The sequence below is a fragment of the Mastigoproctus giganteus genome, chromosome 13 (genome assembly GCF_048544385.1).
Source record: "Mastigoproctus giganteus isolate SK-2022 chromosome 13, ASM4854438v1, whole genome shotgun sequence".
In the NCBI taxonomy this organism is placed as follows: Eukaryota; Metazoa; Arthropoda; class Arachnida; order Uropygi; family Thelyphonidae; genus Mastigoproctus; species Mastigoproctus giganteus.
In genome coordinates, this window is record NC_143587.1 from 67,692,859 (window position 1) to 67,716,476 (window position 23,618).

General features: G+C 36.4%; 1 protein-coding gene across 1 annotated transcript in view; it reads left to right on the plus strand.

The window, feature by feature from the left end:
* LOC150076138 (protein turtle-like) overlaps window positions 1–23,618 on the plus strand; it is a 481,828-nt gene that overhangs the window by 418,948 nt on the left and 39,262 nt on the right. The window contains exons 11-12 of the mRNA XM_090387265.1: window positions 7,081–7,158; window positions 13,434–13,613. Coding sequence (XP_090243391.1) covers window positions 7,081–7,158; window positions 13,434–13,613 — 258 coding nt within the window. The remainder of the gene's footprint in view (window positions 1–7,080; window positions 7,159–13,433; window positions 13,614–23,618) is intronic.

The window sequence follows — 23,618 nt, forward strand, 5'->3', positions numbered from 1 at the left end:
TAGACCTGTTAGTTTAACTTGTGTTCCGGGGAAAATAATGGAATTACTGGTTAGAGAAGCATTGCAAGATCATCTAGACAAGACTGCAGTAATAGTTAAGACACAGCATGGGTTTGTTGAAAGGAGGTCTTGTCTGACCAGTTTGATTGGATACTATGATATGGTCACAAAGGAACTGAATGCCAAAAATAATTTTGATATCATATACTTGGATTTCAGGAAAGCTTTTGATACCATTGCACATGGAAGACTGCTGTACAAATTGGAGAGATATACCATTAAGGGTAAGTTGCTACAATGGCTAAAGGAATGGTTGAGTGGGAGACAACAGAGAGTCTTAATCAATGGACACTGCTCTTCATGGACAAATGTTATTAGTGGAGTTCCCCAGGGTTCGGTGTTGGACCCATTTTTGTTTTGTATATTTATCAATGATATTGATGAGGGTTTATCAGGTTTAATATCCAAGTTTGCAGATGATACAAAGGTTGGCAGGGTTGTTAACGACAGTAAGCTACTCCAACTGGATCTAGATAAGTTGGGCAACTGAAGTTTAACATTGACAAATGCAAACTACTGCATATGGGTAGCAATAACCAAAAAGAAATGTACCAACTGTGTGGTGCTGCACTGAGGGAAGTGGAAAGTGAAAAAGACCTGGGGGTAATCGAGCAGTGGAATATGAAGTTTGCTGAGCAGTGCAGACGAGTGCAAGGGCTGGTCATGGAGTCTTGTCAATGATATATAGGAATTTTGCTAGCAGGGACAGGGAGGTGATTATCTCGTTATAGAAGGCAATGGCCAGGCCACATCTTGAGTACTGTGTACAGGTCTGGAGGTCTCATTTTAGGAAGGATGTAGAGTTCCTAGAACAAGTACAAAGAAGTGCAACAATCTTAGTGAGGGGAACAAAGGGGTGCTCTTACCAAGAAAGGCTTAAGTTCTGCAAATTGCAGCGCCTGGAGAGTAGGCACCTGCGAGGTGATCTGATTGAGGTGTATAGGCCTTCAATGGCTTGAGCAAGCTGAATGCTGATGGGATTCTTTCTCTTGCTCAGATTAAGAACCTGAGGGGGCACAGACTCAAATTGAGGAAAGACAGTTGTAGAATAGATGTGTGGAAATTTGCCTTTAGCCAGCGGGTTGTTGATCGGTGGAACAGACTTCCATCTTTTGTTGTGGAAGCTGATAGCCTAAATAAATTTAAGGCTGAGCTGTACAAGCATTTGGAACGAATGGAGGGGTGAAATGAGAGGTTTTTTTTTTGCTGATGATGCATAAACTTGCTTTCTTGCCTCGTATGCCTCTACTAATGCTCTCACTGAAGACTGAGCACATGAGTGCAATCTTTAGTGCCAAGACTTGGTACTAAGGATTGGACTTATTTTCAGCTTAGAGACAAATACTGTTATCCCATTGTTCTACCTAAGTTGCTAATATCTTTTTTAACTTGTATAGCAACATCACTGGAATCTACTGTACATTTAAAAATATGAGATGCCATCAGGACAGCTGTTTCGAATCTCACTGGCTTCTTATCAATTGGCAGGGAGTCTCTAGTAGCAAACACATGATGTAATATATTTTGCCTAAGTAAACAGCTTAGACAAAATACAAATACAAAAATACTGTTTACTTAGACAACATAATGTATTTTGTCTAAGTAAACAGCCAAGCAATGTATGGAAGTAAAACTCCCATTTAAAAACACAACATAAACTGAGAATTTTATTTCTCTTTTGAACAAATGCCTTTAATTTACAAAAGAATAACTATATTATTGGGTGTGTTCAAGGGGTGGTGACGTGCATTCCATAACCTCATCTCACCTTCTCGGGGCGGACTGACCCGTTTCCACAGATGAGGCTCTGGCAACCAAGTCACAGCGGTATAACTGCCCTATCACATACAGAGGAAATGCTGTACCTGAAGCCTCTAGAGGCTATAAAGTGGCAGCCCCATCACTAGAATTACCCCATGAAAGGCTGGTAACCTATCCGGGGGACATTCTAAATACTCGAAATAAGCTCAAGGGAAAAAACTGGACGGATCTCAAGGATAACGACCTAGGCAATGGATATAGAACTACAATTAACGACATTAAAGTAGCAACTTGGAACGTTAGGGGAATAAAATAGAAATATTGACATAGCAGTCATTACCGAAACAAAAAAGAAGAACAAAGGATCCAAAGAAATAGGTAACTTCATAATGATATATTCAGGCGTACCAAGTGAAATGTGAGCATCATCGGGAGTTGCTGTTATAATAAAGAAAGAATGGGAAAACAAAATATTAGACTACTCTTGGATATCACCCAGAATATTGAAATTAAGACTAAAAATTCTATCTTATACAATAACAATCATTGGCATCTATGCACCAGTAGAAGGCAACATTGATGAAACCACAGAATTTTATGATGAATTACAAGAGATCATAGACCAAACTAACAAAAACGAATACCTCATACTAGCAGGTGATTTTAATGCAAGGGTTGGTGCTCAATCAGTAAACATATATATAGGATCAGAAGGCAAACCTGTGGTCAACAATAATGGTTATTGTTATTGTTATTTGGTTTTTAGGAGCATTAGCAACAAAGGCCATATTGCTCCGGGGATATGTGGTGGTCATTTCCTGACCTTTCCGCATCCTCTATATTTGGTGGTCATGGGCTCGAACCCCGATCTAATCAAGAAGCATGTGCTACGCACTGCTGCTCCAGCCCACCTGGCTACGGAGGCGCCAACAATAATGAAAGATGCTTGATAGACTTCTGCATTTTTAATAAACTTAAAATTACAAGTACTTTTTTCAGACACAAGAATATCCATAAATTCACATGGGAAGCAAGAAACACAAAGTCTATAATATTATTATCATTAATAAGAAACACAAAGTCTATAATAGATTATATTATCATTAATGAAAATTTAAATAACAAAATTAGAGACACTAGAGTATTCAGAGGTAGTGAAATTGACAGTGATCACTACCTAGTAGAAAGCACTTTCAAAATAAAAAGAAATTATCTTAATAAAAAGAAGAAAGCACAACAAAAACTACTAAGAAATTAAAAATACATTTGTTGGAAGATGAAAGCACTAAATTCCTGTATGAAAGTCGATTGAAAGATAAACTCAAATCAGATGAAAGTGATAATGTTCAGGAAATCTGTTCAAACATGAAAAAATCAATTCTGGGAGCTGCTGAAGAAAGTCTTGGATATAAACCTATAAAAAAATAAAAACTGGCTAAAAACTTGGAATGAAGAATTGAAACAAACAATCAATGAGAAAAAAAAAAGACCTATAAACTGTTCCTACAAACTAAAGACCTACATCTACACATAACGTATAAAAAGCTTAGAGCAGAAGTTAGAAAACTAACCAGAAGAATCCGACGTGATGACTGGGATAAATTTGTTAAATCTTTAGAACATGATATCACTGGCCCACAGAGAAGAGGTTTTAAAATTTTTAAGAAATTACAACTAGACACAAATGATCAAATAAAAACCAACTCCATCTCTCAAGCAGAATGGAAGCAACACTATTCTAAACTATGGTATAACCCTGCCACTAGGGAATTGGAAGATGAATCTGTGGTAACCGAAAATGAAGAAAATATAACAATGGAAGAACTAGAGTTAATATTACAAAAATCAAAAAACCAAAAAAGCCCAGGCATAGACAATTTGAATGTAGAACTATTTAAATATGGTGGCATGTTACTAAAAAACACACTACTAAAATTATTTTACATCATATAGCATAAGCAGCAGACAGCCAAAGATTGGGAAACAGGATAGTAATCAAAAAGGCTTCAGAAATAACACTAACAACTACAGAGGGATAACACTGCTATCAACTGCTTCAAAGCTATACCCTAATATACTAAAGAATAAACTTAATAAATACAGTGAACAATTCTTAGAAGAAGAACAATAATGTGGGTTCAGAAAAGGGGCAAGCACAATAGATGCCATTTTCTCATTACAACATTTTGGAGAAAAGAAGAGAATTCAATCTACCAACATTTCTACTGTTTATTGATTATGAAAAAGCATATAACAATGTAATACGGTGTTGTTTCTTGTATTATGTCTATCTTGCAAACTCCTCTGACCCTTTGGTCATTCCAGAGTATAAACAGAAAATTTATTTATTTATTAAACCGGGAAAAATTTTGGCAGATTCTACGTGAAGAAAATATCCCAACCCAACTCTGGAAAGCAATGCAAAGCCGATATAAAAACTCAAAAGTCTGCATAAAATATTTTAATGGTCAACTCTCAGACCCAATTAACATCTATAAAGGAGTCAAACAATGTTGTGGACTATCACCAAATTTATTTAATATCTATTTTCTCTCTCTTTTTTTTTTTTTTTTACGGTAAAATGCCAACAAAAAGAAACCACTCAAATGGGCATAAAACCAGGCAGAATGCAATATAATTAAATTGATATTATTAAGGAACTTGAGAGAGATTTTCTTTAAAAAAAAAAAAAAAAAAAAAAAAAAGGTCAACAAATAAAACAAAAAACAATCAAACACTATTTTAAAAAATTACTTTAAATTTTTTTCCACATAAAATTTGCAGTAAAATACCAATCCAAATATACATATATAGGTAAATGTGCAAATTTTATTTTTATGTATAAGTTATTATTGTTATTATTTTTGATTAAATAAATTCATTTTTTAATGCTATTTAAAGTCTTTTTATTTTACCTTAATACATTATAACAGAAATTATTTAATTTTACCTTAAATTCGATTATCTGGAAAATTTTGCTATCTGGAAGAGGTGTGACATTAATTATTCTGGATAATTGATGCTTTACTGTAACTGTAAACTTTTAACGATTCTGAAAAACCTGAAATTTTTTCCTTTAATCTGGCTTATGTTACACTTTATGGCCAAATTCAATGGAAAAGTTTGGTGAAACACAAGCAGTTGTTCTTGACATCTCAAAGTATTTCGATCGTATTTGGCATAAAGGTCTTCTAAACAAGCTTCCATCTTATGGTTTGCCAACTGTTTTTTGTAATTAGTTATCCAGTTTTCTATCTGATCACTCACTGAGGGTGATGGTAGATGGTTCTCTGTCTTCTAACTTCTCCACTAATGCTGGTGTCCCCCAAAGTTCAGTTCTTTCCACTACTCTTTTCCTCTTGTATATTAATGACCTTCTTTCATTGACTGGAAATCCTATCCATAGTTTTGCTGATGATAGCACATTGCATTCCACTTTCCATTTTGAGAAATCTTGCCCTACTCAATCAGCTTCAACTTCTTGAATATTCCTTAAATGCCGATCTCCAGGTAATTCTCCATTGGGGCAAAGACAACTTAGTTGATTTCAATCCTTCTAAAACTCAGTCTTGTCTTATATCTCACAAAAAGGATTCTTCTGCTCCTATGCCACCATCTTTGGTGACACCCCGATTTCTAGGCAAAATGATATTTCTCTTTTGGGGATTACCCTGACTTCTAATCTCTCTTGGCACAAGCACATTACAATATTTGTAATGTGCTTGTGCCAAGAGAGATTATTGTAATGTGCATCTAAAAAAACATCCAAACAACTGTTCCCTCTGTACAAATCGCAAATCTGCCCTACCATGGAATATTGTTCCCACATCTGGGGCGGTGCCCCCAAAACCTCTCTCGGGCTTCTAGATTCCATTCAGAAGAGGGCAGATAGGTTAATTAATGATTCCTCTCTAACAGAGTCTCTCCACTCACTGTCTCATAGGCGTACTGTTTCTGCTGCATGCCTTTTCTACAGATACTTCCATGGGCACTGTTCTGGATTGGCTTTTATAATTCCCGCTCTCTCTTTCAAAACAGTTCGAACACATGCCACCACCAGCCAACATCCATTTACTGTCCAACTTCAAACTCACAGAACCAACTTTTCATCTTCCTCGTTTATTCATTCAACTGCCGTTTTCTGGAACAACCTTCCTTCATACGTATTTCCTGAAAATTACAGTCTACAGAAGTTCAAGTCTAATGTCAACAAATATTTTCTTTCATCTTCTCAACCTCCAACCCAAGCACGGTACTAAGTACTATAGGTTCTAATACCTCTTATGTTTTGGGGTTTTCATAAAAATAAATAAAAAATAAATCTAGAGGGTATTTATTTAGGAATTAAAAGTTGATAGTGAGATGTGTAGATATTTCACACAATGCTACTGAATGAGATTCAACTCTGCAAGCATGAAGAACTTGTTTTGTTCTCCTCGCCAAATCACATGGAAAGTTTTAGCCACTATAGGAACAACACGGTTAATCACACCAAGAAATTAAAAACAATTTTAATTTCTGTTTTAAATATTGGGTATTTTCTTAAATTGTCAGTCAAAATTTGTTGCAGTTGCAACTTAGTTGCTCACTGGCAGTTGTAGCCAACTTTCAGTCACAAAACAGCCTGGTATTAGAATTTAGAAGCTAATGCACTACACAGAAATTTACGACCCATGGTCCAAGGTGGATGGGAAGGGGGGAAATTACTTTGTGTAGAGAAATAAAAGTTGAAGCCTTATGTAGCATATTCCCTTGTACCATTGGTAAAAATTAGAGAATATGCACTTTGTCACTGCCATCAAGTGTAATGTGTGACTTGCACAAATTACACTTGATGCAGATAGCTATATTATATCATCAGTCCAGCTGATTATATAACATAGCTATCTGTGCTGTGTGCTATGGCAGGAAAAAAGCTTGCAACTGAGAAAGTAGAGCATGGGATATGTTGACCAGTGGTCCAAGGAGATACCCACACATTTAAATTTCTCTATGTAATTCATTCTTACTTGAAATATATCTCCTCTTGGGTTCTTACAAAAAATTTTCTGTGCACTATACTGCTGGTGGTCATTGCATTAACCTTGATGTGACAAACATGAAAGAAGAACAAGCTCCAAGAGCAGATAAAATTCAGTTTGTTTTGGTAATTTCCATGTTAATACATGAGGTGGGTAGCAATGAAAATGACTCTATAGTGGTGAAAAAACACTACTATTAAAAGGTAAAAAAAAATACATTTTTATTCTTCCTTTGCAGCATGGGATTATCTGGGTGGCGTTTATCCAACTGATGCATATGGGGCAACCTACATTCCAACAGTGCAGAAACCATCAGGTAAGTTGTGTACTTGTCAATTTTCCTATTTATATGCACATGTTTGTGTGCATTTGAGCACATGCATACATATGATGACTGACTGGAAAGTTTCATTTATCCCAACCTACAGAGTAGTCTGAGGATGAATTCATATTTCATTTTATTTTCATTTGATTTAATTTAACCCTCTGGCAGTTATGCAAAATTCAAAAAAAATTAGTGGTCACAGGTGCCTTTCATACACACTACTCGTTTTATAAGAATAAAACAGCAAGAAATAATTCAAAATAGTTCACTTTTTTGATGCCATCTTTATTTTCAATCTTTTTCAAACAACTATAAAAATCCATTTTTTATAATAAAAACATGTTTTAATTAATTTTTTAAAATAAAACAGTCCTTTGGCACGCTTTACATGTGCACTTTTTATAATGTGTTTTTTTCAATCGTCACATTTGGGTGTTATCTTCCCCATGAAGAAGTGAAACATGAACTCATACTCATGTTTTTTTTTTGGCTGATGCTACATAAGCTCATACACTTGCTTTCTTGCATCACATGCCTCCATTACTACTACTACTACTGTAAAGTAGAAGGATCTGCAAGCAAATCAAAGAAACAAAAATTTGACCCATCATAAATCAGTTTTTAGCATTAGTAGTGATATATGTTGCAAGAAAGTGAGCATATGCAGCATCAGCCAAAAAAAAATAAATAAATAAAATAAACCTTCCATTTTACCTATTCATTCCCTCCGATAGTTTGTCTAGTTCTTCCTTGAATTTATGTAAAATAACAACAGATGGAAGTTTGTTCCGGCGATCAACCACCTGCTGGCTAAAGGCAAACTTCCACACATCTATTCTGTAATCATTCTGACTCAGTTTGAATTTGCATGTGTGTGGCCTGAGCAAGAAGGAGAATCCCATCTGCATTGAGTTTGTTCAATCCATTCAAAGCTTAAACATCTTAATCAGATCATCTCACAGGTGCCTAATCTCCAAACACTACAATTTGCAGAACTTAAGCCTTTCTTGGTAAGAGCAACCTTTTGTTCCATTCACCAATCTCATTGTCCTTCTCTGTACTCATTCCAGCAACTCCACAGCCTTCCTAAAATGAGGCCTTCAGACCTGTATGCAGTACTCAAGATTGGAGATTTTTTTAACGTCAGGGGCTCACATCTGGTGAGTATGTTGGCACACCCAGGGTCCTGAGCTGGATATATCATTCTTCTCTTCTTTTCTTGGTGATTCCCTTCTACTTTTCTCTCTCTCTCAGGATAATTCAGAAATTTTTTTTTTTTTTTTTTTTGGCTGGTGCAGCATAAGCCTCAGGCTTCCTTGCGCCATATGGCTAATAATAACAATAATAATAATAATAACATGGCCTGACCATTGCTTTATACAATGATATAATCACCTCCTTATCCCTTCTAGCAAAATTCTTGTTTATCATTGACAAAACCCCACAAGGCAGCCTGTCTGCATGGCTCAGAGAACTTCATATCTGACTGCACAATTACCCCCAGGTCTTTTTCATTTTCCACTACTCTGAATGTAGTACCACGCAGTTGGTAAATTAGTCTGGGGTTACTGCTCCCCATATGCAGTATTTTGCATTTATCAACATTAAACTTCAATTACCATTTCTCAGCCCATCTGCCTAACTTTTCTAGATCCTGTTGCAACAGCTTACTGCAATCAGTAACAGTCAGTAACCTTCCTGCCAACCTTTGTAACATCTGCGAATTTGGATATTAAGGCTAATATACCTTTATCAATATCATTGATAAATATAGAAAACAACAATGGGCCCAACACCAAACTCAGGGGACTCCACTAATAACATTAGTTCACAGAGAGCTTGTCAATTGATTACCACTCTCTGTCTTCTCCTACTCAATCATCCCTTTATCATTAGCAGCAACTTGCCCTTAATGCCATACTGCTCACATTTGAGCAGTCTTTTGTAGTATCAAAAGCTTTCCTGAAATCTAAGTATATAATATCAAAATTATTTTTTGCATTCATTTCCTTTGTGACCACATCATAGTATCCAATAAAATTGGCCAAACAAGATTTCACTTTAATAAATTCATTCTGTTTGAAGTATAATTATAGCCTTGTTTAGATGATCCTGCATTACATCTTTTATCAGTGACATCATTATTTTCCCCAGAACACAAGTTAAACTAACAAGTCTTTAATTTCTTGTCCCCCCCTTGATCCCCCATTATGAATTTGGGGGATATTGGCACATCTCCAGTCTGTGGGGACCTCCCCTGAAACCAGGGGTGCTCTCATAATTATGGCTAATGGTTTGCTTACTTCCTTGCTGCCTCCTTTAATATAACTGGACACATCCCATCCACCTCAGGTACCTTTCTTATGTTTAACTTCAACAATTTCTCCTTCACTTTTCTCTCAGTTATTACAATATCATTTAGCTCTGTGTTAGAGCTTGATAAAATTCTGGCATCCTCTTTTCCCTAAAGAATTGTTCATGTGTCAATGTAGATGCTAAGTACTCTTTCAGTTTGTGAGCAACCTGAGCAGGATCATCAACGGTCAAACCATTGATATCATAAGGACCAATTTGATTCATCCCCCTTCCTTTTAGTGTTTACATAAGTAAAGAAGCATTTGCTGTTTTTCTTTGCATCTTTCACCTATGATTTCTCGTAATCTGACCTCCTTTGTTACTTGATTACAGACTAGTTTATATCTACCATAGGCTTCTTTGTCTCCGATAATTTGTGTGTCCCATGCATTTTTCTCCTTTGCCCTGCTTTTCATCAGTACATCTGACATCCATTTTGGCCTATACCTTGTTTGTTTATTATTTGGTTTTTAGGAGCATTAGCAACTAAGGCCATATTGCTCCGGGATATGCGGTGGTCATTCCCTGACCTTTCCGCATCTTCTGTATTTGATGGTGACAGGCTCGAACCCCGGTCTAATCAAGAAGCATGTGCTATTCACTGCTGCTCCTTCCCACCTGGCTACGGAGGCGCCCCCTATACCTTGAAGAGTATTTCTTAGTTGGTATGAAAAGCAGCATAGGAAGTGTTCAAGGAATTCATCACAGAAGCTGTGATGAATTCCTTGAACACTTCCTATTTAGAATTTTCTGATGGTAACATCATCAGTTGGTATCGCTGTATAGAATTTAAAAATTGTCTCATACCACCGTAGTCACCTTTATGAAAGCGAAAACCCCTCCCTTGATGGAAGTTACATCTTTAAGTAAATCTCAAATCAATACACTGTGATCACAGGCACCTAGTGGTTCTTTTATCTGCAGATTCTTAATGCCTGAATAATCCCTGCTGATAATTAGATTAAGAGTATTACTCCCTCTTGTTGCCTCTCTAACAAACTGCTGTAGAAAACAGTCATCCAATTAATCAACAAAAGTCTTGCTGGTGTGCAAGAGACCATCACACAAGTTCCAGTCAATATCTGAAAAGTTAAAATCACTCATTATAAGACATTCTGATTTACTGGCCCACTCTATTTCTCTGCCCAACTGTTCATTGTACTCATCAGAGTCATTAGGCATATAATAAACTCCTACACTTATTTTTGCTCTCCCAGTGCTTATGTCACACCAGACTGACTCAACATTGCACTGTGGATGCACTTCCTTAGATTTTATGTGTTTCTTAACTAACAGCATAACCCCTCCTCCCTTCCTATCCTGTCTATCCTTTCTGTACACATTGTACTCCCCAAATTCCAATTCTGCATTTCTTATATCTGTGTGACACCATGTCTCTGATATCCCAACAATATCTGCCTTTGATGTTTTGACCAACACCTTAAATTCATCAAATCTATTTACCAAACTCCTTAGTATTGGTGTACACACAAGTATACATGCACCTATTCTTATTCTTAGCTATCCTAACAGAGCCCACTTACTTGTTGACTCCCAGTACTCTGAAATCCCTCACATCTTGTTTTCCAGGCTGGTGCTCATTCCATTAGAAGCAGTGCAAGAATTACTTTCACCTCTGCCTATGGCTGTTGTTAATCTATTAGAGTGTGTATCCCCCCCCCCAAACTAGTAGTTTACCAACCCACCTAACACTGCCTCGATAGCATTAGCAAATATTCTTGCATCCTTTCTGTTTAGTGCATCCCATCCCTGTAGAAGCAAGCTCTCCTGTTAACAAGCATAGACCACACACTGAGAAAAATTCTACCCCATGAGCGTTGACAATCTCTTCAATGCTGAATTGATTTACAAGGCTCTCATCATATACTCCCTTCCATTCTGTCTGGGCAGAATTGCAGACACTTTAAAATTTAACAAATTTTATTCAATATTGCCCTGTACATGTGTGCTGCCTTTTTAAAATGAGAGGTGAGCGTTTAGTGGACTTTTTCCACACTGCCTTTTTTATTAGTGCTTTCAACATGTATTTAAATATAAAAGTCTAAGAAGTAGCATTTTGTTATAAATTCAGTGCACAAATTCTGCCAAAATTAATAAAAATTTGTGAAAAATCAAATTTTTTTTTTTGATTTTTGAAGAAACCTGAATTTTTTGAAAATGCAGTGTAGTGTTATCAGACAGTACTTTGTTTTTGTGCTTGTGAACAGTTGCATTAATAGCCTAAGTCATTTTTCTTGAGGAGCAAGTATGTATATATACTTGTTTCTCAATGGATTTATATATATATATATATATATATATATATATATATAATCTGGTAAAACTCATAAAACTGCATTTATTTAATATCTGTATTCAGAAATTTCCAAATTCCAAAATATTTTACTTACTAGTCACTACTTTTCACATGTGTCTGCATTAAACTGAAGTAGTGTGTGTCTACTGCTAGTATTTGGATAAACTATAATAATATTAATCAGTTTATTAACCAGATGCAGATTTAATTTTTATCAAACTGAAATACTACAGGTAAGTAGCAGCATTTAATTCATCTATATTTGCACTTTGGTTGCAGCAATTAAATTACCTATACCTGTACTTTCAGGTCATTAATTTTATAATACAACCAACCTGACATTTTTAAGTAATACATTCAATTTAACAAAACAAATAAAAGAACTTGTATCTCATGTTGTCAGAATTTATACAATGTGATATAGGAAACATGTTTACATTGATGTTTTTTTTTTTTTTAACATTGTTCAATTAAACCCAAACTCACAATCATTACATCTATGATGTATAGACATGCTACAAACTTTCTGTCTAAGTGTACTTATACAGATAGTTTTGCAACATTGCATGACTGTATACAACACTTGAGAAATAACAACCCCAAAATAACTTATACAACTGAAGTAAATTAAATTAAAAATGGTAAAGGAAGAAAGGAATATTGAGATTATAGTTTGGATTGACATGAAACTCTCCATGCAATGCAGACAATTGACAAGGAGGGCTCATGGTGTTCTACTGATGATATTCATCAAATATTTGCTTGTATAAGGCAATTATGAGAAAAACATTTTCTGAAAAGGTCCAAAGACAAACAGTGTGCTTGGAAAGATCAGCAAATAGGTACTTATATGAGGAAAGACTGAATATGTGGGCCCCAGTGACCCATTGAAAGGGCTCTAGAGTGAATCTGAGTCAAAGTACAGCAGCTTGATTTCACCATAATCAGGAAAACAAAGTGTAGTCATACAGGTTTGACATGTTGCAAGACTCTCTAAGCGCACCAAGTATATCCACCTAGACAGATGGTTCCCGGTAAGGAAGGATGTCACTGCTCCCTACAGGGTGTTTTAGAAATTGTGGAGCATTTGGTTTATAATACCAATAGGGGGGGGGTCGTTCTGTAGAAGCCCATTTTTTTTTTTTTTTTTTTTTAGCTTCAGGGATCACAGAATTGCTGTTTAAAATAAATATAATTATTTTATGATAAAATCTTATTACATTACAAATAAAAACATTTAATTTCCTTATTTACCAATGTTTCTTCTGTAGTTGTGATGTAAGCATACTAATTAAATCCAAAACATCCATGAATTTCTTGAGTTTTTTGGTGGAAATAGATTAAACAGAACATCAACTGTGGCTGAATGGGATACAAATTTTATTGCTACTAGTGCACAAATGATATCTTTGATGATCTATGTTTATTATATATTTTTGAAACTTTTTTCATCTGAGTACATTTTTGATTATACAAATGACGTCAAATTTTATTATGTGTAATAATAAAATAGTAGTAGTGTATACTATAAAACTGTTTTCCAAATAAAGGTAATATAAATATAACATTGTTTGTTGCAATATTTCTTTCTCAGGTCCAAAACCATGGCCACCACGTAATGTTACAGTCCAAAAGGTTCTTCATGGAACACTGATTGCTTGGCAGCCACCCCTCAATCAAACAGTACCTGTTGCTTTCTACTTTGTAGAATATCGCACACCAGACACTCCCTGGCAACGATGGGGCCCTGTTAGGCATGAAACTTCATACCTAGGTATGTTTACTTATAACACAGACATAGTCAACTTCATAAAATGTTTTCTTTAATAGTTACTTTTTTTTTTGTATCATTGCACAGTCTTTATTACTTCCACAACTCTTCACAGCATCAGGGCAGATGCAGACTTGGTTTTTTCCTCCTGGGGAGCATTCATGTTTGAACTGCTTTATTAAAAAATCTTCTAGCTCAGGAAATCTGCTCTAATGTGTTTTATTTTTCTGCTTGATCTATTTTTGTATGCAGGCCTAGTATTTTTTTTTATTTTTTTTTTTCCTGTTGCTCAAACTGATCAGTGTTGAAATTTTCATAATTTATGCCAGTTCTGTATTGAGAATCTTGAGCGTTTCCTCATTTGTTATTTGTACTGTCATATTGTCCTTCTTCATAGTTCAAACACTAAAAACTCTGTTTATACAAGTCCACACAAACTGTTCTTTTAATATGACCTCTGTGATGATACTCTGTTGAGATGAATCCACACAGATCTCACCTGAAATTGAACATACCATTTGTAAAGGCAGGCTGTGCTCACCTCTTTTCCATCTCCTTCCACATTTTTCCATTCTAAATTTAACTTGCATTATTTGCATTCTGTGTTTTACAGTGAAAGGAATTTCTCACCATACTAACAGAGTTATATTAATCTCAGCACTTGAATTTTTCTTTAGGTTATATTATGTCATATTAATATATCATTTAGGTCAGAACTATATTACAGAAATAAATAAACTGCGATTAAGTGATATAGGACATAAAACAAATTCAGCCACATTATACAGAATGTGCAATTAATATACAGGATCGTTTTTGCATTTAATTTTATGGCAGGCACATGGGACAGCATCATATCATCCTAACCCGAGTCGTTTTCTATGATAGTGAGAGAATTATTGTACTGATCTTAAAAATTCATCTTCCTGACAAGACTATTTAAGCAATTAGCAATGAAATGGCATTTAGGATAAAAATAATATCCCGTAAAATAACTGTTTTGGAATTAATGCATATTTACAGGGATTTTCTTTTTATTTTGTTCCAACTGATTTTATGACACGGGAAAGTTATTTTGTGTGTGTGTGTGTGTGTGTGTGTGTGTGTGTGTGTGTGTGTGTGTGTGTGTGTGTGTGTGTGTGTGTGTGTGTGTGTGAGAGAGAGAGAGAGAGAGAGAGAGAGAGTCTTTTATTGCACCACCTTCAGTTGTGACAATTACGTGATTGAATCGAGTTGCAATTTCCTTTCATGGCCAAAAGGCCAGGGGTTAACACTTATAGAGATGATAACAAGCAGATATATTACAGAAATAAATTAATTGCCATTAAGTGATATAGGACATAAAACAAATTAAATGAAATAACATCAAGTGACATAAGACATAAAAATTGGCATATTAACTTATTTTCTAGAGTAGCTTTATATTCTTAGTTACGATACTTAGTTTAAAGTTTAACTTAGATAGAGATTTTGTAGGTATTACTTAGTATCGGTAAGGGTATCAAATCCATGTGTTACAAGTTGCAGCTCCGTTGAACGAGAGATTTTTTTTTTTTAACCATATTTAGCCGATTTATTAACCAATTGTTATATCAAATTATTTTCTGTAAGTAGCTAGTCAGGATCCTTAGTTTATTCTGAATCGAGGCAGCGAGATTTGGAAGTTAATCGATACTTAAGTGTCTGTAGATTTACCGTTCGTAAATTGCCGCCATTGTTACGCGATACAAAATATCTCGAACTAGATAGCATAAGCTTAGTATAGTATAGTACATAATATAATATTGTCAATTAATCGGTAAATCTATTAATCTTGTTGAACTTCATTGTCAGTTAAATTGTACTTTTAACTATATACATATAACAACTTATATTACGTAACATCAATAATTAGCAAAAATAAATAATTAATACATAACTTGATACGGAAATTATATAAAGGGAACTCGTAGATAACACTCGATACTGAAAAATAAATATAGTGTCATAACTGTGTTGGGATACAAGTTTAGGGTTTTAATTTTGTACTGAAATTGAAATTAAATTGAAATCATGACTCAGACCAGAGCAGCAAAGCAAAAGCTCAAGCTAATGGGAGTGCTGTGACTCAGGGGAGAACTGAGGGGGGGGGCAGTTGCCCTCTGAATCACAGCCTTTTAAAATGCACTATTTGCTTGATGTTTGTGGAGCAGTCGGACATGATACTGCCACGAGGGATGTCTTTGTATGTGCGCGATGCAAGGAGTGTAAGGAAATCTGGCGACAACTCAGTGTTGTTATGGGCCTATATGAGAGCTTGAAGGACAGGGTGGATGCCCTTAAAGGATTAAAAGTGAGGGGCCCATCAAGCTCTCAGCTGCCCACACCAACTCCAGAGCTTGCACTTGGGCATCACGCAACACAGCAGCAACTCCCAAGGCAGAATGCGCTGGTCCCAAAGGAACTAGTAGTTGTTGGTCACTCTATTGTCAGGGAAATGGGAAACATGCTTTGTAAAAAAAGGATAGGTGGAACAGGACCAGGGTATGTCTGCCAGGGGCAAAGGTTGATGACGTTGTAGAGCGGATATCATCTTTTAAGGGCACAAAAGGTGATATAGTTGTACATGTTGGCACTAATGATATTAAGAGTAGGAGGCCGGCAGAATTACTTGACAAGTACAGGTCACTGTTAAAAAAAAGCTGTGAATTAGGGTTGAATTTTAAAGTGTCTGCAATTCTGCCCAGACACGATAGGAGGGAGTATAGGATGAGAGCCCTGTCGATCAATTCGGCCCTGGAAAGACTGTGCAAGGCTCAAGGGGTAGAATTTTTTTTAGCCTGGTCTGTACTTGTTAAAAGGAGAGACTGCTTCTACAGGGATGGGATACACTTACATAGAAAGGGTGCAAGAATGTTTGCTGATGCTATCGAGGCAGTGTTAGGTTGGTCGGAAAACTGCTAGCTTGGGGGGATACAAGGACTAATAGATTAACAGTAGCCACTGGCAGAGGTGAAAGTGATTCTTGCACTGCTTCTATTGGAATGAGCAGCAGCTTGGAAAATAAGATGCAGGATATTTCAGAGACTGCTGGGAGTCATTGCGGTACAAGTAAACACATGGGTTGTATTAGAGTAGCTAAGAAAAAGAACAGGTGCATGTATACTTGTGTGTACACCAATGCAAGGAGATTGGTAAATAAATTTGATGAATTTGAGATATTGCTCAAAGCATCAAAGGCGGATATTGTTGGGATATCAGAGACGTGGTGTCACACAGATATAAGTAATGCAGAAGTGGAATTTGGGTAGTACAACGTCTACAGAAAGGATAGACAGGATAGGAAGGGAAGAGGGGTTATGGTATTAGTTAAGAAACACATAAAATCCAAGGAAGTGAAGCCAATCAACATCACTGGACAGTGCAGTGTCGAGTCAGTTTGGCGTGACATAAGCATTGGGAGATCAAAATTGTGAGTAGGAGTGTGCTATAGGCCTAATGACTCTGATGAGTATAATAAGAAACTGTACAGGGAAATAGAGTGGGCCAGTAAATCAGAGAGTCATATAATGGAGGATTTTAATTTCCCAGATATTGACTGGAATTTGTGGGTTTGTCACTCACACACTAGCAAGGCTTTTGTGAATTTTTGGATGATTGTTTTCTAAATTAGCATGTTCGGGAGGCAACTAGAGGGAGCAATACTCTTGATTTGATTATCAGTAGTGATTCTTCATGCATTAAGAATCTGCAGATACAGGAACCAGTAGGTGGCAGTGATCACAGTGGGCTGAAGTGGGATTTACTCAAGGAGGTAACTACCATCAGGGGTAGAGGGAAGGGTTATTGCTTTCGTAAAGGCGACTACGATGATCTGAGACAGTATTTAAATTCTACACAGTGGGACCAACTGATGATGTTACCAACAGCAAACTCAAAATAGGAAGCATTCAAAGAACTTATCTTGGAAGCTACTAGGCTTCACATACCAACTAAGAAATATTGTTCAAGGTTCAGGCCTAAATGGATGTCAGATGAACTAATGAGACATATGGCAGAGAAGAAAAATGCATGGGATACATATAACTTAACATGTGACACGGAAGCCTATGATAGATATAAGTTGATCTGTAACCAAGTTACAAAGGAGGTTAGGCAGGCGAGAGCAGATTACGAGAAATCTTTGGCAAGGGATGCAAAGCAAAACAGCAAGGAGTTCTTTACTTATGTAAACTCTAGAAGGAAGGGGATGAATCAGATTGGTCCACTTGATATTGATGGTTCAACTGTTGATGATCCTGCTCAGGTAGCTAACAATCTAAATCAATATTTTGCATCTACATTCACACATGAGGTTATTCAGGAAGGGGAATGCCATAGATGAAGTAAACACTGGCAGTGAGCTAGATGCTTTTTGTAATAACTGAGAGTATAGTAGAGGAGAAATTGTTGAAGATAAATACAAGAAAGGCACCTGGGGTGGATGGGATCTATCCAGTTATATTAAAGGAGGCAGCAAAGGAAGTAAGCAAACCCTTAGCCATAATTATGAGAGCTTCCTTGGACTCAGGGGAGGTACCCACAGACTGGAGATGTGCAAATGTGACCCCAATTCACAAAGGAGGATCAAAGGCTGACACAAGTAATTATAGACCTGTGAGTTTAACTTCTGTTCCAGAAAAATTAATGGGGACACTGGTTAAAGAAGCACTGCAGGATCATTTTGACAAGAATTCATTTATAGCCCAGACACAGCATGGTTTTGTTAAGGGAAGGTCTTGCCTGACCAATTTGATTGGATACTATGATGTAGTTACAAAAGAATTGGATGCGGGGAATAACTTTGATATTATATATTTGGATCTTAGAAAGGCTTTTGATACTGTTGCACATGGAAGACTGCTGCACAAATTGGGGCAGTGTGGCATTGGTGGCAAATTGTTGCTATGGATAAAGGGATGGTTGAGTGGCAGAAGACAGAGTGGTAAGGTAATTAATGGACACTGCTCATCGTGGACTAATGTTATTAGTGGAGTCCCTCAGGGTTCAGTGTTGGGTCCATTGTTGTTTTCTGTATTTATAAATAATATTGATGATGGTATATCAAGCTTAATGTCCAAGTTTGCAGACGATACAAAGGTTGGCAGGGTTGTTAAAGACGCTACTGACGCTATGCTACTGCAACAGGATCTGGAAAGGTTGAACAGATGGGCTGAGAGGTGGCAAATGAAGTTTAACATTGACAAATGTAAAGTACTACATTTGGCAAACAGCAATCCCAGAGCAACATATCAACTCTGTCATACTACACTGACAGTGGTAGAGAATGAAAAGGACCTGGGGGTAATTGTGCAGGCAGATATGAAGTTCTCTAAGCAGTGTAGATGGGCTGCAAGAGTAGCTCATGGTGTATTATCAATGATATACAGGAATTTTTCTAGCAGGGACAGGGAGGTGATTATTCCCTTGTATAAGGCAATGGTCAGGCCACACCTTGAGTACTGTATACAGGGCTGGAGGCCTCATTTCAAGAAGGATGTAGAGCTGCTGGAATGAGTACAGAGAAGGGCAATAAGATTAGTGAACAGAACGAAGGGTTGCTCTTATGAAGAAAGGCTTAAGTTTTGCAAATTACAGTGTTTGGAGACTAGGCACCGGCAAGGTGATCTGATAGAGGTGTACAAAGCCTTGAATGGTTTGATTTTGGTTTTTTTTTTTTTTTTTTTTTTTTTTTAGGAGCATTAGCAACTAAGGCCATATTGCTCTGGGATAGGCAGTGCTCATTCCCTGACCTTTCCATATTTGGTGGTGACGGGCTCGAACCCCGGTCTATTCAAGAAGCGTGTGCTACGCACTGCTGCTCCTTCCCACCTGGCTACGGAGGCGCCTGAATGGTTTGAGCATGCTCAATGCTGATGGGATACTGCCTCTTGCTCAGAATAATCACCTGAGAGGGCATAAATTTAAATTGAGGAAAGACAGATGTAGGATAGATGTGTGGAAATTTGTCTTTAGCCAGCGGGTAGTTGGTTGGCGGAACAGACTTCCATCCCTTGTTGTGGAAGTTGATAGCCTAAATAAATTTAAGGCTCAGCTGGACAGGTATTTCGAACGAACGGAGGGGTGAAGTGGAAGGGTTTTTTTTTTTTTTTTTTTTTTTTTTTTGGCTGATGCTGCATAAGCTTGCTTTCTTGCATCATATGCCTCTACTAATGCTAATGCTAAGACATTAATAAGATGATATAGTGACTTCCATAATGGCATTAGGTTACATAAAAATAATAAGATGACATAAAAATTACATTAAATGAAATTACATTAAATAAATACTTTCGTAACATAACATTTGGATTCAATTAACAAAATGACACTTGAAAGTCCCAATTTTCATCTTCTTATCTCGTGGGAGAGAACTGCATGAACAGAGGCAGTTGATGCACACACCGCTGACTCATTTCCCGGTATGCTCAGTAATTAATTGGAGCATTAAAGTGGCAAGTGCAGGGCATGTTGGCTTGGATGCGATGAAGAGAAGCCTTTTCGGCAAAGGTAAAGAAAGCCTGCACGAGAACGACGAGAAACGTCGGATAACTTACGCGGAAAATTAGTTTGCCGATACGGCACTCTAGCGCTGCTCACTCGGTAAACAGACGGTAGGTGTTAACGGTCTGGAGCAAAGTCGAGAACGATATACTGATTGACAGGTAGGTGTGGCAAACGACGTGCTGATTGGTGCGCGAACACAACACACGATAACATCGGTTTAGTATCACTGTAGCAGCACTAATGGTAACTTGTCCTAATCGTACATGCCCTAACATTTACTGTAACGGTGAAAAAAGATCAGGTTACCTCGACTTGAATCCCATGGGAGCTTGAACCCCTCCCGAAGTGGAGGGGGTAACCTAACCTTTTTTCTTTAGAATCAGTCATATTTAGAAATACATTCATAAAAAAATAAATTTTTTTATGACCGTATTTTTATTTTCTTGTTCAATAATATGCCCTAATGGTGAAAATAGGTCAGGTTACCTCCACTTGAATCCCATGGGAGCTTGAACCTCTCCCGAAATGGAGGGGGTAACCTAACCTTTTTTCTTTAGAATCATGAGTGGACTAGCACATAAATTGTTTATTAATAAAATATTAATTTTTTTATTAATGTACTTTTATTTTTAAAGACACTCATGCGGATACACATGTATCATAACGTCAATCAGCACCTTAATAGCTATTCAGTATACTGTATATATAAAGAATCTTTCTTTCTTTTTCTATTATTTCCCAACCTAACGTTTAAGTTTAGGTCGCGAAATACAAGGAAACCTTCTCTTTTATTTCCTAACCTACCATTTAAGCTCAGGTTATGAAATACAACGAAAAACAAAGAAACCTTTTCCTTTTTTCGTAACCAAACCTAAATCAATAATACAGTAAAAGCACTCATCAACTCCAAAAATCTGCTTTTAATATGAGAAAAAAAAAAAAAAAAACACAATGAAGAACATAAAATGAACGGAACGAAACTTTCTCAGAAAAAAAATTCATGAGTACAAATCATACAGTTGGACCTGAATAGCTATTCGCAATTTGAGTAACAATATTGTGAAAAGTATCTTCATGATTTTTCCCATAAATTTGACGCCACATATACACCTAATTCTGTTTTTACACGATAGATACGTTCCTGAAAAATACGTGTAAAAAAAATTCGTGTAAAAAAAGACATTGTATTTATGGAAGAAAAGAAGATTGGTTCCGAATCTAAAAAAATCAGTAAAAATAATTAAAAAAAACACATAAAATATTCGTTTTAAGCTTATTAATTTATTTCAACAAAATACACATGTAATAATATGTAATTAAAATGTACTAAAATAAATTTGTATGCATATGAAATTAAAAAAAATTCTTCATGAACAAAAAAAATCTGTTTTACACATAACAAGATTTTATTCATTTTCACTTTCTGAAAAAAAACGGCGCATACGTTTGCGTACGACTGGAATATCACTGCCATCACTAGAAATGTTGTGGACATCGTCTTCTTCCTCTATTAATGAAATTCTTTCTGTGATCTCTTCAGCAAAATCAGCACGAGTCTCCTCTGGTGCTGATGTTTCACCGGTTTTACGAACGAATTCAGTTATTAATCGTTGTGTTCGTGTTTTGGTTAGGCCGTTATATAATTCTCTGTAAGAGGCTGTCAACAACTTCAGTTCACGTTGAAACTTCCCAGCGCGTTCCTCATTAGGGTCATGTTTGACAAAATGATTACCTAATTTTCTGGCCAGTTCCAGACCTTCTTTTATTAAATATGCATTTAGAACAGGATCATTTTCTTCATTATCACTACGTTCTGTGGGATAAGGAGTCCCAAGGACAACCTCTAATATTTCATCTTCGCTTAGGGCTTTGTCGGTTAACAATTCATCAATATCTTCAAACGATAGATCATCGAATCCTTCTCCACCAATTTTGTGTGCCATTGTAATGATGTTGGGAAATTCGGTCGTATTAGGGATGATGGGATCTTTGCTTTTTACACATTGTGGCCAAACCGCTTTCCAACACGCATTTAAAGTTGCTGGTTTTAATTTAGTTAACGCTAATCCAACTTGATTGATACAATCCATAATTGAGAATTTCTTCCACACATCAATGACTTAGTGTTTCATCATTCAGTTTGTCCAAAATGTGTTGGAATGTTCGTTTTACGTAGTATGTTTTAATTGTCGCAATTATACCTTGGTCTAGCGGTTGTATCAAAGATGTAGTATTAGGTGGCAGAAATAAAATTTGTACGTTTGGGTGTTCCAAGACAGGATGGCCGGATGCATTGTCAAGAATCAGAAGAACTTTAAATTCGAGACCTTTCAAATTCATATAACGTCTGACTTCTGGGACGAAACATTTGTTGAACCATTCTGTAAAAATAGTAGTGGTCACCCAGGCCTTCTTGTTTGCCATCCAGTGAACAGGCAGTTTATTGATATCTACACCTTTCATTGAACGTGGGTTTAGGGCTCGATTTACCAGCAGTGGTTTCAACATACGATCTCCTGAAGCGTTGGAGGAAAATAATAAGGTCACACGATCCTTAGCTACCTTAAAACCACCAGCAGTTTTCTGCGATTTGGCTACATACGTTCTGTTCGGCATTCGTTTCCAGAAGAAACCAGTTTCATCTGCATTCCACACTTGATCAGGAGTGTATCCTCCATCTTCAATAATTTTTGCAAGTTCCTGCGGGAATACTTTAGCAGCCGATTCATCTGCAGATGCAGTTTCATCTTTAATTTTTATATTATGAAGAGCATTCCTTTTAAGAAACCCTGTCATCCAACCTGTACTCGCAGAAAATTCATACTTTCTGTTTAACTGAGATGAAGTGCTTGGCTCCTTTTCTTTAATCTGTCTGTAAATTCTTAGTGCTGTTTGCTTGATGGCATTTCCATCTACTGGTACTCTTTTTTGTGACTGATCTTCTATCCATATTACCAGGGCCTTTTCCATTTTTTCCTTGACAATATCTCTTGTATATGATGATGAATTAACACTTACTTTTGTTCCAGAACATACCGACTTCTTAATTGCAGCTTCATTTTTCTTAATAGTTCTTACGGTAGCTTCATGTACACCAAAATGCTTTCATGAAATGTCATGAAACGTAGCCCCTTGTCCAGTTGCAAGACGATCTAAAATTTGAATTTTAAGTTCCAAAGAAACCGCTTTCCTTTTCATTTTGGTAATAGGCGAATTATTCAACATTATATAAGGGCTTCCGAAACATATCTCAGTTATAATTAATAAAAAAAGGTATGAAAATTTTGTAAACTTACAATTTATTGACTATCGGCAAAATTAATAAATTTATATGTGCACAAATTTCACTAAAGATTCTTTCACTTTGAAATAGAGCTTACTACTACATGTCTGCCGAAGATACAATGCACGAATACCGTAGATGTGCACCGAATCCAATAAAAACGTTGATGATTCATAGATACCTAGACGTACACATTGGTA